General features: G+C 47.7%; 1 protein-coding gene across 1 annotated transcript; it reads left to right on the forward strand.

Moving 5' to 3' along the window:
* Positions 1 to 3,154: 3,154 nt before the first annotated feature.
* On the forward strand, positions 3,155 to 11,120 carry LOC118589865 (C-type lectin domain family 10 member A-like). Its single transcript, XM_036197514.1, has 10 exons — positions 3,155 to 3,212; positions 7,934 to 8,035; positions 8,896 to 9,009; positions 9,525 to 9,620; positions 9,706 to 9,777; positions 9,857 to 9,928; positions 10,086 to 10,172; positions 10,267 to 10,418; positions 10,498 to 10,604; positions 10,744 to 11,120. The coding sequence occupies exons 2-10, from the start codon at positions 7,975 to 7,977 to the stop codon at positions 10,901 to 10,903; spliced, it is 921 nt and encodes a 306-aa protein (XP_036053407.1). The 5' UTR covers positions 3,155 to 3,212; positions 7,934 to 7,974; the 3' UTR covers positions 10,904 to 11,120.
* The last annotated feature ends 728 nt before the right edge of the window (positions 11,121 to 11,848 follow it).

Raw genomic sequence — 11,848 nt, forward strand, 5'->3', positions numbered from 1 at the left:
TCCTTTTCTGAGGGTGGGTTCCTACTAAAGAGCCTATGCTCTGTACCCCAATTCACTTTCAGCATTAGCTTGCAAAATCTGTGTTAGTCAGTATTCCACCTTCTAAAAACTACCCAGGATAATCAGCTTATGGAAAGGACAGCCTTATTTGAAGTCACATTTTCTGTGATTTCAGCCTATGGCTGATTCCATGGCATTGTGCCCACGACAAGACTGTACATCACATCAGGAGTGTGTGGGAACAAAACCACTCAACTCCTGGCAAGGAAGCAAAAGAGGAGGAAAGGGCTGGGATCCCATAACCTCCTTCCAGAGCACAGCTCAGTGGCAAGAAGGCTTCCCACTCAGTTGCTTCTAAAAGGGTTGGTTACCTCCCAATAGCAGCTGTCTGGGGACCCTTGTCTAGGTCCAAGGGGACCCTTGCTGCAGGCTGCAGGAATATATCATAAGAACTCAGCTGGTTATGGCAAAGTCACTACCTGGAGGGATCAAGGAATTCCTCCAGAGGGAGATAAATTCCAAGGAGCTTTTGGTTTTACTTGGCTTGTTATATATCAGCGGTCTTCTGTTATGAAAATCATGTGTGCCTTCATAGTTTTCCCAATTGACTTTTCCCTAAGAAGGGCTAACAGTGTGGACTGATCACTCTCTGGACATACACATTCCAGGTATTTGGAGAACAGCCTCAGGAAAGGCTTTCTCTGGAATCAGATATCTCCGTTGGCCACTTTCAAGGACTAGCAGTAATAACAGTCCACATGAAAGTCTCCCGATTTAAGGTAAATTGCACAAGGAGTCACCACCTAGGTCAGGTGGACCTTAAGTAATAGCTTTACACAATTTAGCTCAGACCCTCCTTTCTTACAGCCTTACTAACTTTACAGACCTCTAACTCCTTAACTAACCACTTCTAGGAATAGTTAGATAACCTTCTGTCCACTGACAGCTATGCTCATCCAGAACCCCAGTTCAAGCTTCCCTGTAATTATCATCATTGGCAGCATCCGGCCAGGTCCATCCCCAGATGGAGGAAAGTACCTTATCAGAGACACCTCTGCACTCTCTAAGAACAGACTTAAGCATCCAGGCTACCTGTTTGAGAAGGCCTGGCGGATGTGCCAATTAAGCTTAACTTCCTCCTTTCCTAAACTTTACCTCCAGTTCCAGATCTCCCTTTAACTATCACCAGAGGCATATAGCTGTACACAGGTTGCCTAGCGACTGAGCACACTTTCTCCCACCCTGCAGAAAGAATGGCAGATAGCTTGGACAGATAGGAGCCACAGGAAAAAAGAAGACAGTTTTATTTTCTCCCATTGATCTAGCAACTTATAGATTCTTAACATTTTCTGCCAATCACATTTGAGGTTATAGTTGAGCACATAAGATTCCCTCTTCTTAGATAATACCCGAATTTAGCCTTTAGTTAATTCATTTCCCCATTGGTCACTTCCCTTTGGGGTTGCAAATGATAATTAATGGTTATTGCCTCTCAATGTGATTCTTATCACCCCTCCATTTGACCCTGGAAGCCTGGCTTTCTATACCAGGACTTCCAGGGCACAATGGATGGAGAAGAGAAAAGAGAAGGGAAGAACTAGATGGGTAAGAACTTGAGAGGAACAAACTGAGATGGGAAGAACTAGATTTGAAGGACTAGAAGAGAGGACTAGAGGAACGAGATGGGAGATGAGGAAGAGCCAGCTGGGGAAGCATTAGCTGGATAAGAACAAGCTGAAAAGGCCCTAGATGAGGCAGAATTAAGATGAGAAAATTAAGATAGAGCTTAAAGGGAGCAGTAGATAAATATAGAGAGAAATCAGGCAAGAAAGGAGCTAGGCATGAGAACAGAACTCAGTCTGTGTATATAGGATGTTATGCCAGAGGAACTAAAGCAAGTGGACTATAGAGTTTGGTGCTGAGATTCTATTTCCTGAAAATAGTCCTCGCCATTAGTAGTTCTCTCTCCTGAGCCCCTGGGATGTATAATATTAAGGCTGGTCCCTCTAATATTATACAAGAGACCTGAATCTAGATCCAAGCTATAGCTCTAACTAGAGACACAGACTAGTCAAAATATCACAGAATAAGTAAAACAAAACCATGATGGAAAAGCACAAACACAGATAGGCAAACCAAAAACGAACATACAAAACGAGATGCAGGTGAACCGAGTGTGTTTTATGTCTGGATGTGTACAGATGATCCTGACACGTATCAATTCAGTAAAAGCAAGTAAGGGTCAGAGCAGCGATGAATTTGAAATGGAGAACAACAACAACAAAAAGCAAACAAACTAGAAAGGGTTTTGCTTTTCAACACTCAGGGTCCTGATTGAAATCGAAACAGGGCACCTGTCCTGAAGATCCATGCGCTGACAAGGCTCCCGTGAGGAAATGGGTGTCTGGTGTGAAGGCTGAGCAGACAGAGAGCCAGGCTGGGTGGTGGATGCCATGGAGTTTGACTTAGGGCTGTTGCCTTCCATCATGCACACTGCCTCCTGAGCTAGTGGGAACCAATGGCCTATTCTAACCTCTCCACCCAGAGTTGATGCTTAATAATACACGATTCTCTCTCTCTTTACTCCTTCTCTCCACTCTGGTCAGGACAGGGTTTCTTTCCCTCTCCATCCTTCTGAGTAGAGTGAGGGAGTGTAGAGATGGAGCGTGGTGCTGGGGTCCTCAGGTGCCAGGGAGTCAGACTGGGTTTTGACTCTGCAGAATGAAGAGTGAATGAACTCCCCTGGAGTTCAGTGACAGACACCAAAATTCATGGTGTCTTGGGCATGGGCAGGAAGCAAAGGGAGATGAGAGGCGTAGAAGAAGGAAAGGAGACTGTCCCTCTTTGTAATCCCTCTTCCCTTAGTGAAAAATGAGGAAGTCATGGGAGCCTCAAGAAAGAGAAACGGAGGAAGGCACACCCTGGAAGATGTAGCTGAAGCTTGTCTTTACCCTCACTTCCACAAACTCCACAAACACTCAAGTTCCAATTCAATGTTTACTGTTAGAAGTTGAGAAAAATTGGGTGTTGCCCAAACAGACCATTGGACGTTCAGACACAAAGGACTAGATGAGCTTTGGCATATCTGTGTCTTCTGCTGGTCCCTCCCACATCAACCCTCTGGGATATAGTTCTCCATTCTGACAGACTTCCCACCCCTGGTCATCGCTGCCCAGGGAAGCCGAGAGTCACAGTCTCCAGACTTCACACAGGTAACCTGGCTGGGGTCTCCAGGGAGACCAGTGGGACAGGCAATGTGTTAGGGATACAAGGAGGGACGGACACTAGGCCTTTTGTGGAAGGAAGTGTGCAGACTTAGGAAGGGCTTATGTGAGACTTGGGACTGCCTGCCTTCACTGGATCCTAGTTTGAATGTACAATTCCTAGTCAGACAAAGACTCAAGTTCAGCCCCATGTTTGGCCCCTTCCCACCTGATTTTCTCCCTAACTCCTACCTCAGCCCTAACCTCAGCTCTTTGCTTAACAGACTTAGGAGATATTCTAGATGGAAACTACAGTTCCGACCTGAAAAACACTTGTTCATGTATGTGTAGGAGTATGTATACATGTATGCACATGTGCGTGGAGGCCAAAGAACAACCATAGCTGGAATTCCTCAGGAGCTATTTATACTGTTATTGTGTGTGTGTGTGTGTGTGTGTGTGTGTGTGTGTGTGTGTGCATGTGCATCTGTGTCTGTCTGTGTGTACTATATGCATGTGTGTGCAGGTGCATGCCTATTTTTAAGACATGTTTTCACCGGGCAGTGGTGGCGCACACCTGTAATCCCAGCACTTGGGAGGCAGAGCCAGGTGGATCTCTGTGAGTTCAAGGCCAGCCTGGTCTACCAAGTGAGTTCCAGGAAAGGCGCAAAGCTACACAGAGAAACCCTGTCTCAAAAAAACCAAAAACCAAAAACAACAACAACAACAACAACAAAAAAAAAAAAAAAAAAAAAAAAAAAGATACGTTCTCTCACTGAAATCTGAAGCTTGTTGTTTGGGCTAGCCCATCTGCCAGTGAGTTCTTATGATCTGTGTCTGCTCCACTCCCACAAGCTCTGGGGTCACAAAAGTACATCAGAACAACCAGCCTTTATCTCATGCTAGGGATCTGAACTCAGGTCCCCAACGCTTGTACAACAAGAACTTTATCCACTGAGCCGTCTCTCTGGCCCCACATTGGGTTATTTTGTGGTTGTTGTTTGTTTGCTTTTTGAGACAGGGTCTCTGACTGACCCGGGACTTGCTGATTAGACTGTGCCGGCCTGGCAGTAAGCTTCAGGGACCCAGCCGTCTCTGAGTCCCCAGCACTGGGATTGCAAAAAGGAGGCTATGCCTAGCATGGCACCATGCCTAGACTTTTCTTTCTTCCTTTTCTAAACTTTACTTATTACTTGAATTCTATGTATATGTGTGTGCATGTGAGTGCAGGTCCCCTCAGAGGCCAGAGGAGTTGAACCTCCTTGGAGCTGGAGTCAGGGGCCATCGTGAACTGCCCAATATGGGAGCTGGGGAGTTGAACTCAGGTCACCTGCAAGAATGCTACATGCCATCTCTCCAGCCTTTGCCCAGCTTTCCCCCTGGGTTCTGGGGGTGGACTTAGGTTCACACACGTGTATGGCAATCATTTGACTAACTGAGAGCCCTCATAGGCCCTTAGCCCAGTCCCAACCCCAGCTCCTACCTCAATTCTAACTTGTTTCAACCCCAGATCAATTGACTCTTCACACAGGTCCTGCCCGAATCGCCCAGACTCAGCTCTATTTTATTTCCAGTTTTGTTGCAAGCTTAGGCTTGATTCCTTCTGTGCTGCTGACTGGGCACCAATACAAGGATCAGCATGAGCCACAAGGACAAGTTCTTCAAAGAACAGTATGACTTTGCTAAAATTTTCCTTTGGAGTGCTAAGTTCTAAGTTATTTATATTTGATATCTTTGAATCATAAACCATCATGAAAATTTGCTCTTTGTTCTTTCTACACATAAAAGAAATTAGAATGATTCATAGGTGGCAATGAAAATGCTAAGAAAGATTCTGAAGACAATGCATTCCAAACTCAAATTGATTATTGAGATATTGATAGGTATGATTGAAAGAACAAAAACAAGTTGTTGGCCTAGTAAGATGGTTCATGGGTAAAAGAGCTTGCTGCCAAGTTTGACTTGAGTTCAGTTCCTGGAACCCACAATGTGGAAGGAGAGAACCAACTCCCGTTAATTATCCTCTGGCTTCCATGTGTGTATCATGCTACACGTGTGCTCATATATGAACAAGCAGTAAGTACAAATGCATGATAAACAACAGCACCCCCTTCCTGATTTCCTATGTTTTTTAAATGATGGGGTAGATGAAATCAGTTTTCTTTGGACTGTAGTATCCTTAAATCCTTCAGAGTGGAACTGTGAGACCTTTCAAGAGAGAAAGCTTCTGTAAGGCAAAGAACACTGTCAATAGGGCAAAATGGCAGCCTACAGAATGGGAAAAGATCTTCACCGACCCCACATCCACCAGAGGGCTGATTTCCAAAATATATAAAGGACTCAAGAAACTAGATATCAACAAACTAAATCATCCAATTTTTAAAATGGGGTACAGATCTAAACAGAGAATTCTCAACCGAAGAATCTCAAATGGCCAAGAACACTTAAGGAGATGTTCAACATCCTTAGCCATCAGAGAAATGCAAATCAAAATGACTCTGAGGGGTTGGGGATTTAGCTCAGTGGTAGAGTGCTTGCCTTGCAAGCGCAAGGCCTGGGGTTCAGTCCTCAGCTCCACATTTAAAAAAAAAATGACTCTGAGATTCCATCTTACATCTGTCAGAATGGCTAATGCTGGAGAGGATGTGGAGTAAGGGGAACACTCCTCCATTGCTGGTGGGAGTGCAAACTTGTACAGCCACTTTAGAAGTCAGTGTGTCTGTTTCTCAGGAAACTGAGAATCAACCTACCACAGACCCAGCTATGCTGCTCTTGGGCATATACCCAAAGGATGCTCAATCATACCACAAGGACACTTGCTCAACTATGTTCATAGCAGCTTTATTTGTAATAGCCAGAATCTGGAAACAACCTTGTTGTTCCTCAACTGAGGAATGAATAAAGAAATGTAGTTCATTTACACAGTGGAGTATTACTCAGCTGTTAAAAACAAGGGTGCCAGAAAATGTGAAGGCAGATGGATGGAACTAGAAAAAAAAATCATCCTGAGTGAGGTAACCCAGACCCAGAAAGACAAACATAGTATGTACTCACTCATAAGTGGATATTAGCTGTAAGTAAAGGATAAGCAGGCTACAATCCCCAGTCCCAGAGAGACTAGGTACCAAGGAAGGTTCAAGGGGAGATGCTGGGATCTCCCTGGGAAGGGGAAATAGAAGAGAGTTTGTGAGTGGACTGAGGGTGAATGGGGATGGGAACGTGAGCGACCAGGTTCTTGTGGCGGGGAGGGGAAGACTACAGAGGGAGAGGAGACTGAAAGAGGCGGCTGGAAATGAGGGAGGGTACATTTCCCGGTCAGGTAAAAACCCTGCGAAAGGGAATCTCCCAGGAATGACCCCAGCTAAGACTCCTAGCAATAGCAGATATGTCGCCTGAACTGGCCACCTCCTGTGACCAGATTGGTGCCTAGCCTGATGGTCGTCAGTTGGAAACATGCAGACCCACAGTCAGACATTAGGCAGAGTTTGGAGAGTCCTGAAGAAGAGGGGAGAAAGGATTGTAGGAGCCAGAGGGGTCAAGGACACCACAAGAAAACCCACACAGTCAACTAACCTGGGCTCATAGCGGCTCACAGAGCCTGAACTGACTGACAACCAGGGAGCCTGCAGGACTGACCTAGGCCCTCTGCATATATGTGACAGTTGTGTAGCTTGGGCCTCTTGTGGGACTCCTAATGGAGAGGACAGGGGCTGTCTCTGACTCATTACTGACTTTTGGGACCCGACTCCCCACACTGGGTCACCCTGCCCAGCCTTAACACGTGTGTGTGGGGGGTGTTTAGTCTTACTGAAACTTGATATGCCATGTTTTGTTGATACTCATGGGAGACCTGCCCTTTCTTGAACAGAAATGGAGGAGGAGTGGATTGGGGGTTGGAAACAGAGAGAGGATGAGAGGAGGGGCTGGGAGGAGCGGAGGGAGGGGAAACTTCCTCCAGGATATAAAATGAATGAATGAATGAATGAATGAATAAATAAATGAATTGTGTGTGTGTGTGTGTGTGTGTGTGTGTGTGTGTGTGTGTGTGTGTGTGTGTAGAGAGAGAGAAAGACAGACTCTATCAGGTTTCTCAAAGTAAACGGAGAAGAAAAACTTTCTATACATGACATTTAGAAGTAGTGTTTGAGGGCATTTGTGTGTTCAGGATGTGGTCAGGAAAGGCATCCTTTGGCCCTAAAGAAACAGTATGTTACTGGGCAGTGGTGGCACACACCTTTAATCCCAGCACTCTGGAGGCAGAGGCAGGTGGATTTCTGAGTTGGAGGCCAGCCTGGTTTATAGAGTGAGTTCCAGGACAATCAGATATACACAGAGAAACCCTGTTTCAGAAACAAGCAAGCAAACAAACAAACCAAAAACAACAAACAAACAAACAAAAAAAAACCCAGTCCATTGTCGTCTTCCAAATGTGTTCTCACTCTGGCTGATGCTGCACAAGGCAGACAGCACAGAGTTGACTGTCCTTAGCCCCAGTTCTACCTCCAAATTCAGCCCCAGGCTCCACTGCTCCTCAAAGGCTGATGCGATGCTGACGTCATGTCTTGCCTCAACTGTAAACTCATGCCTACCTCCACTCCTGTGGTAACCTAGGCTCATTCTCAACTGGAATACCCCACTGCAGCCCCAGCCTTGCCCTCAGCTCCACGCCACTTCTTGCCTCATTCGTAGACCTAGTTGACCCCAAACTGAACCTGGTCTCTCCATTTCAGTCCCGAGAGCCCCAGAAGCGTGCATTTGTCTGAACAAGACAATGACTTATGAAAACTTCCAGAACTTGGGGAATGAGGAGAAAACCCAGGAGACTGGAACAGGTGAGAGGAAAGGAGGAATGGAGTCTCCTGAGTGCGCTCTGAGTATGTCTACCTGAGTTTCTGCTATCGTTTCTCACCATGCACCAGTGAGCTCAATCCCACTCCGAAGGCCGTTACATTGCACATACAAGGTCCTCGGAGAGACAGGGACAGAAAGAGTGAACTGGAGTGATCTGGCTTCCTGTGCTTTGTGGGAGGGGATCATGGCTGTGCACAGTGGGTAGTTGGGTTGGGAGAAGCTCACCCTTTATCCACACAGTCATACAGAGCCTAAGGGCCTGATAATGGCCTGGCTGTCCCCAGCTACCTCTGTATCCTTGTATTACTCCAGCTCGGGGGTAAGACCTCACAGAGCACTGTTGTCCCTGTCTGTGTGTGCTTAATGTCTGTGCATTCCCACACTTGTGCACCTGAGCCCGGACAGAGGCGGAGGCTTTTATGAGTGTTGGGTTCTATGAGTGTTCTGTTGGGTCATGAGAGGTGAGAGGCTGGAGTAATCCCACCCCAATCCTTCTTAGCTTTCCCTCTTACAGCATTACCAGGACCAAACAATCACCCCTAAATAAGGCCCCTGGAGCCCACACCTCCTGTATCTGTCACACTCTGGAGCAGTGACTCTCAATCTTCCTAATGCTCTGACTTTTAATTCAGTTCTTCCTGTCATGGTGATGACCCCCCCATGCATAAAATTATTTCATTGCTACTTCATAACAGGAATTTTGCTACTGTTATGAATCATTATGGAAATATCTGATATGGGACCCCTGTGAAAGGGTCGTTTGACCCCCAAAGGGGTTGTAACCCACAAGTCGAGAGCAGCCGCTCTAGACCATTTAACCTGACATGCTCTTCTCTTTCAGCGGCTGCCCACAAGTCCTTCCTGTGGAATATCTTCTCGTGGACCCACCTCCTCCTCTTCTCCCTGGGTCTCGGCTTCCTGCTGCTGGTGGTCATCTCTGTGATTGGATCCCAAAGTGGGTGCCCTCAGGCTGGCAGGGAGGAGAGAGGTCATAGGTCTGGGTGGGGTGAATGGAGGCAGTGATGGGCACACAGGGCACTTAGGACAGCAGTGAGGGGTCACAGGGCTGTGTGGGGGCAGGGTGCATGGAGGCAGTGATGGGCACACAGGGCACTTAGGACAGCAGTGAGGGCCGTGGCGATGACAAGGTTAAGAGCCAGAGAAGCGTAATGGACAGTGACCTGAGTGGGTAATAGATGGGCACAATGGTGGGGACACTGTGGGGACATGGAGGACCATGATGGGGATGGTTGCTGGCCCTGTCACTCACTATTGTGCTTGGGTTACACAGTCACATTACCTCACCTCCTAAGCCTCAGTTTACTCGTGTGTAATACTGGGTAACAGCAGTGCCTGCCCCACTGGGCTCTGTGACCCAGAGTGCTACTCTGTGTGCAGAGTGCCTGGCTTAGTGCTGGCACAGAGGGGACTGAGCGACCTCGGTTCTGACCATTCTGTCTCTCTCATCAGATTCCCAGTTAAGGAGGGACCTAGGTACCCTGAGAGCCACTCTAGACAACATCACCTCCAACACAAAGGCTCAACTCCAGGCCCTGACCTCCAGGGGTGAGCTGGGCTGTGACCGGGTTCTGGGCAGGAGTGGGCTGGGTGCAGAGGACAGAGTCCTGAGCTCCAGTCCCTTGTTCTGCAGGTGACAGCCTGCAAGAGAGGATCAGCTCTCTGAAAGTGGAAGTGGATGATCACAGGCAGGAACTGCTGGCAGGTGAGAGGCCCTGGTCTCTGAGAGTGTGTAGAGGGTGTGGGCGAAAGTGGGTTCCTGGTGCTGAACTGTCATCTTCCAGGCCGAGGCTTGAGCCAGAATGTTTCTTCTCTGGAGAGCATGGTGGAAAAAAAGGAACAGGCATTCAAAACAGGTGAGACCTGGGTTTCCTGTACCCTGGGAGGAGGTGGGAGTGTGTGCCATGTGTGGAGTTCCTATACTGAGCCCCGTGCAGGCCATCTGGGCACCAGGGACTCACCAAGCAGATGTTGCAGGAGAGTACTGTTCTCACTTCCATCTGTGTGTCCCAGGTCTATCTGAGATAACGGAGAGCGTCCAACAGCTGGGCAAGGACCTGAAGGCCCTGTCATGCCAGCTGGCCAGCCTCAAGAACAATGGTGAGGATGATGATGGGTGTAGATCTCTGCAGATTATGGCCGATGTTACACTGTGCACCCCCTCAGCCTCTGTACCCTCTCTGGTGCCTCTTAGGCTCCGAAATGGCCTGCTGCCCCCTTCACTGGATAGAGCATGAAGGCAGCTGCTACTGGTTCTCTCAATCTGAGAAGTCATGGCCTGATGCTGACAAGTACTGCCAGCTGCAGAATGCTCATCTGGTGGTGGTCAACTCCCTGGAGGAGCAGGTGTGGCCTCGATGGGCTCTCCTGGGGGTTGTCTGTTAGAAGCAGAAGTCATTCCCCCCTCTTTTATTTTCCTCCTCAGAAATTTATCCATGACCACAAGGGCCCTGTGCACACCTGGATGGGCCTAACGGACCAAAATGGACCCTGGAGATGGGTGGATGGGACTGACTTTGACAATGGATTCAAGTACGTGCTGCCTATAGCTTGCTCCCTCTACCTGGGACCATCCTATCTTTTTAGTGGGTGACCCTGGGGGTTTGGGGGGAGCTTCTGGTAATATGGCTAAGGGCCTGATCTCCTGGAGCTCAGAGCCATTTGTTTTCAGGAACTGGAAGCCACTACAGCCAGATAACTGGTATGGACATGGGCTGGGAGGAGGTGAGGACTGTGCCCACTTCTCTCACGACGATGGTCGTTGGAATGATGATGTCTGCCAGAGGCTGTACCGCTGGATTTGTGAAACAGAGCTGGGCAAAGGCAGCTAAGAGTACCCTCCCCCAACCTATATCTTTAGTGCCATAAGCCTCTGATGTTTGGTATTGGTGATCCGCTTGTTTGGTACTCCACCATCTTGGGTCATTTTTTTTTCTAGGATTTTAAGAGGGGCTAAAGGATGGTATCTGAGGAATATAGTGTTGTGTTTGGAATGGTGGGGTTATTGGAACCGTGACACTGTGTACAGCCTATTACTGTCAAGTTATTTTTTTAGAGTAAAAAATGAGAAATGTACAGTCTCTGAGTTGTCTGGTCATTGGTGGTTAGGAACTGGTGGTGAGCTGGCTAGCATCAGGAAGCCTTGGGTGGGTGGTGGTGGCAACATGAGAATTGAATGATCTTTGGCCAGATTGGGGGGTGGGGAGACTATGGAGCCAGTTTCTAGTAAAGATGGCCCCGAGGGAAAGCGTAGAGGGTAGAACCCAAGTTGTTTGCAGAAGGATATGATTGGAACTTCAAGTCAAGAAAGATGATGTTAGTACATGATTCCCTCATGGACAGCACAGTAAATACTGTAGACTAGGTGCATGATTGGGTAACCCTTAAGCTGACTGGCCCAATAGGACATCTACTCCCCACCCCCAGCCTTGTTCTCTTTATGATTTAAAAGAGCTTGTTGTTTTTAAATACTAGTCCTTGCTTTACTTGGCTCCCCACTGTGTCTGATTGTCTTGGGGGGTGGGTGGAGGGAGACTGGGGAATTGGAGAGCAGCCCACTTACCTTTCCTTGGTTCCAGGTCATCCCTTCTTGGGAGACCTAAGTTCTCAGTGGGTCAGGACCCCACAATGCCTATAATCCTAGCACTCAGGAGGCAGAGGCAGGAGGATTCCTATGAGTTCAAAGTCAACCTGGTTCTACAAAGAGAATTCCAGGCCAGCCAGTGCTAAACAGTAAAGCCCTGTTTCAAAACACAGAAGAAAAAAAGAAAGGAGAT

Source organism: Onychomys torridus, chromosome 8 (assembly GCF_903995425.1).
Source record: "Onychomys torridus chromosome 8, mOncTor1.1, whole genome shotgun sequence".
Classification (NCBI taxonomy): domain Eukaryota; kingdom Metazoa; phylum Chordata; class Mammalia; order Rodentia; family Cricetidae; genus Onychomys; species Onychomys torridus.

Excerpts from the sequence above, each read along its gene's own strand:
- LOC118589865 (XM_036197514.1), top strand. The coding sequence starts at position 7,975 with ATGACTTATGAAAACTTCCAGAACTTGGGGAATGAGGAGAAAACCCAG. Across the intron at positions 9,778-9,856 it reads CAGGCAGGAACTGCTGGCAG|GCCGAGGCTTGAGCCAGAAT; the intron begins GTGAGAGGCCCT and ends GTCATCTTCCAG. Across the intron at positions 10,419-10,497 it reads TCAACTCCCTGGAGGAGCAG|AAATTTATCCATGACCACAA; the intron begins GTGTGGCCTCGA and ends TTTCCTCCTCAG.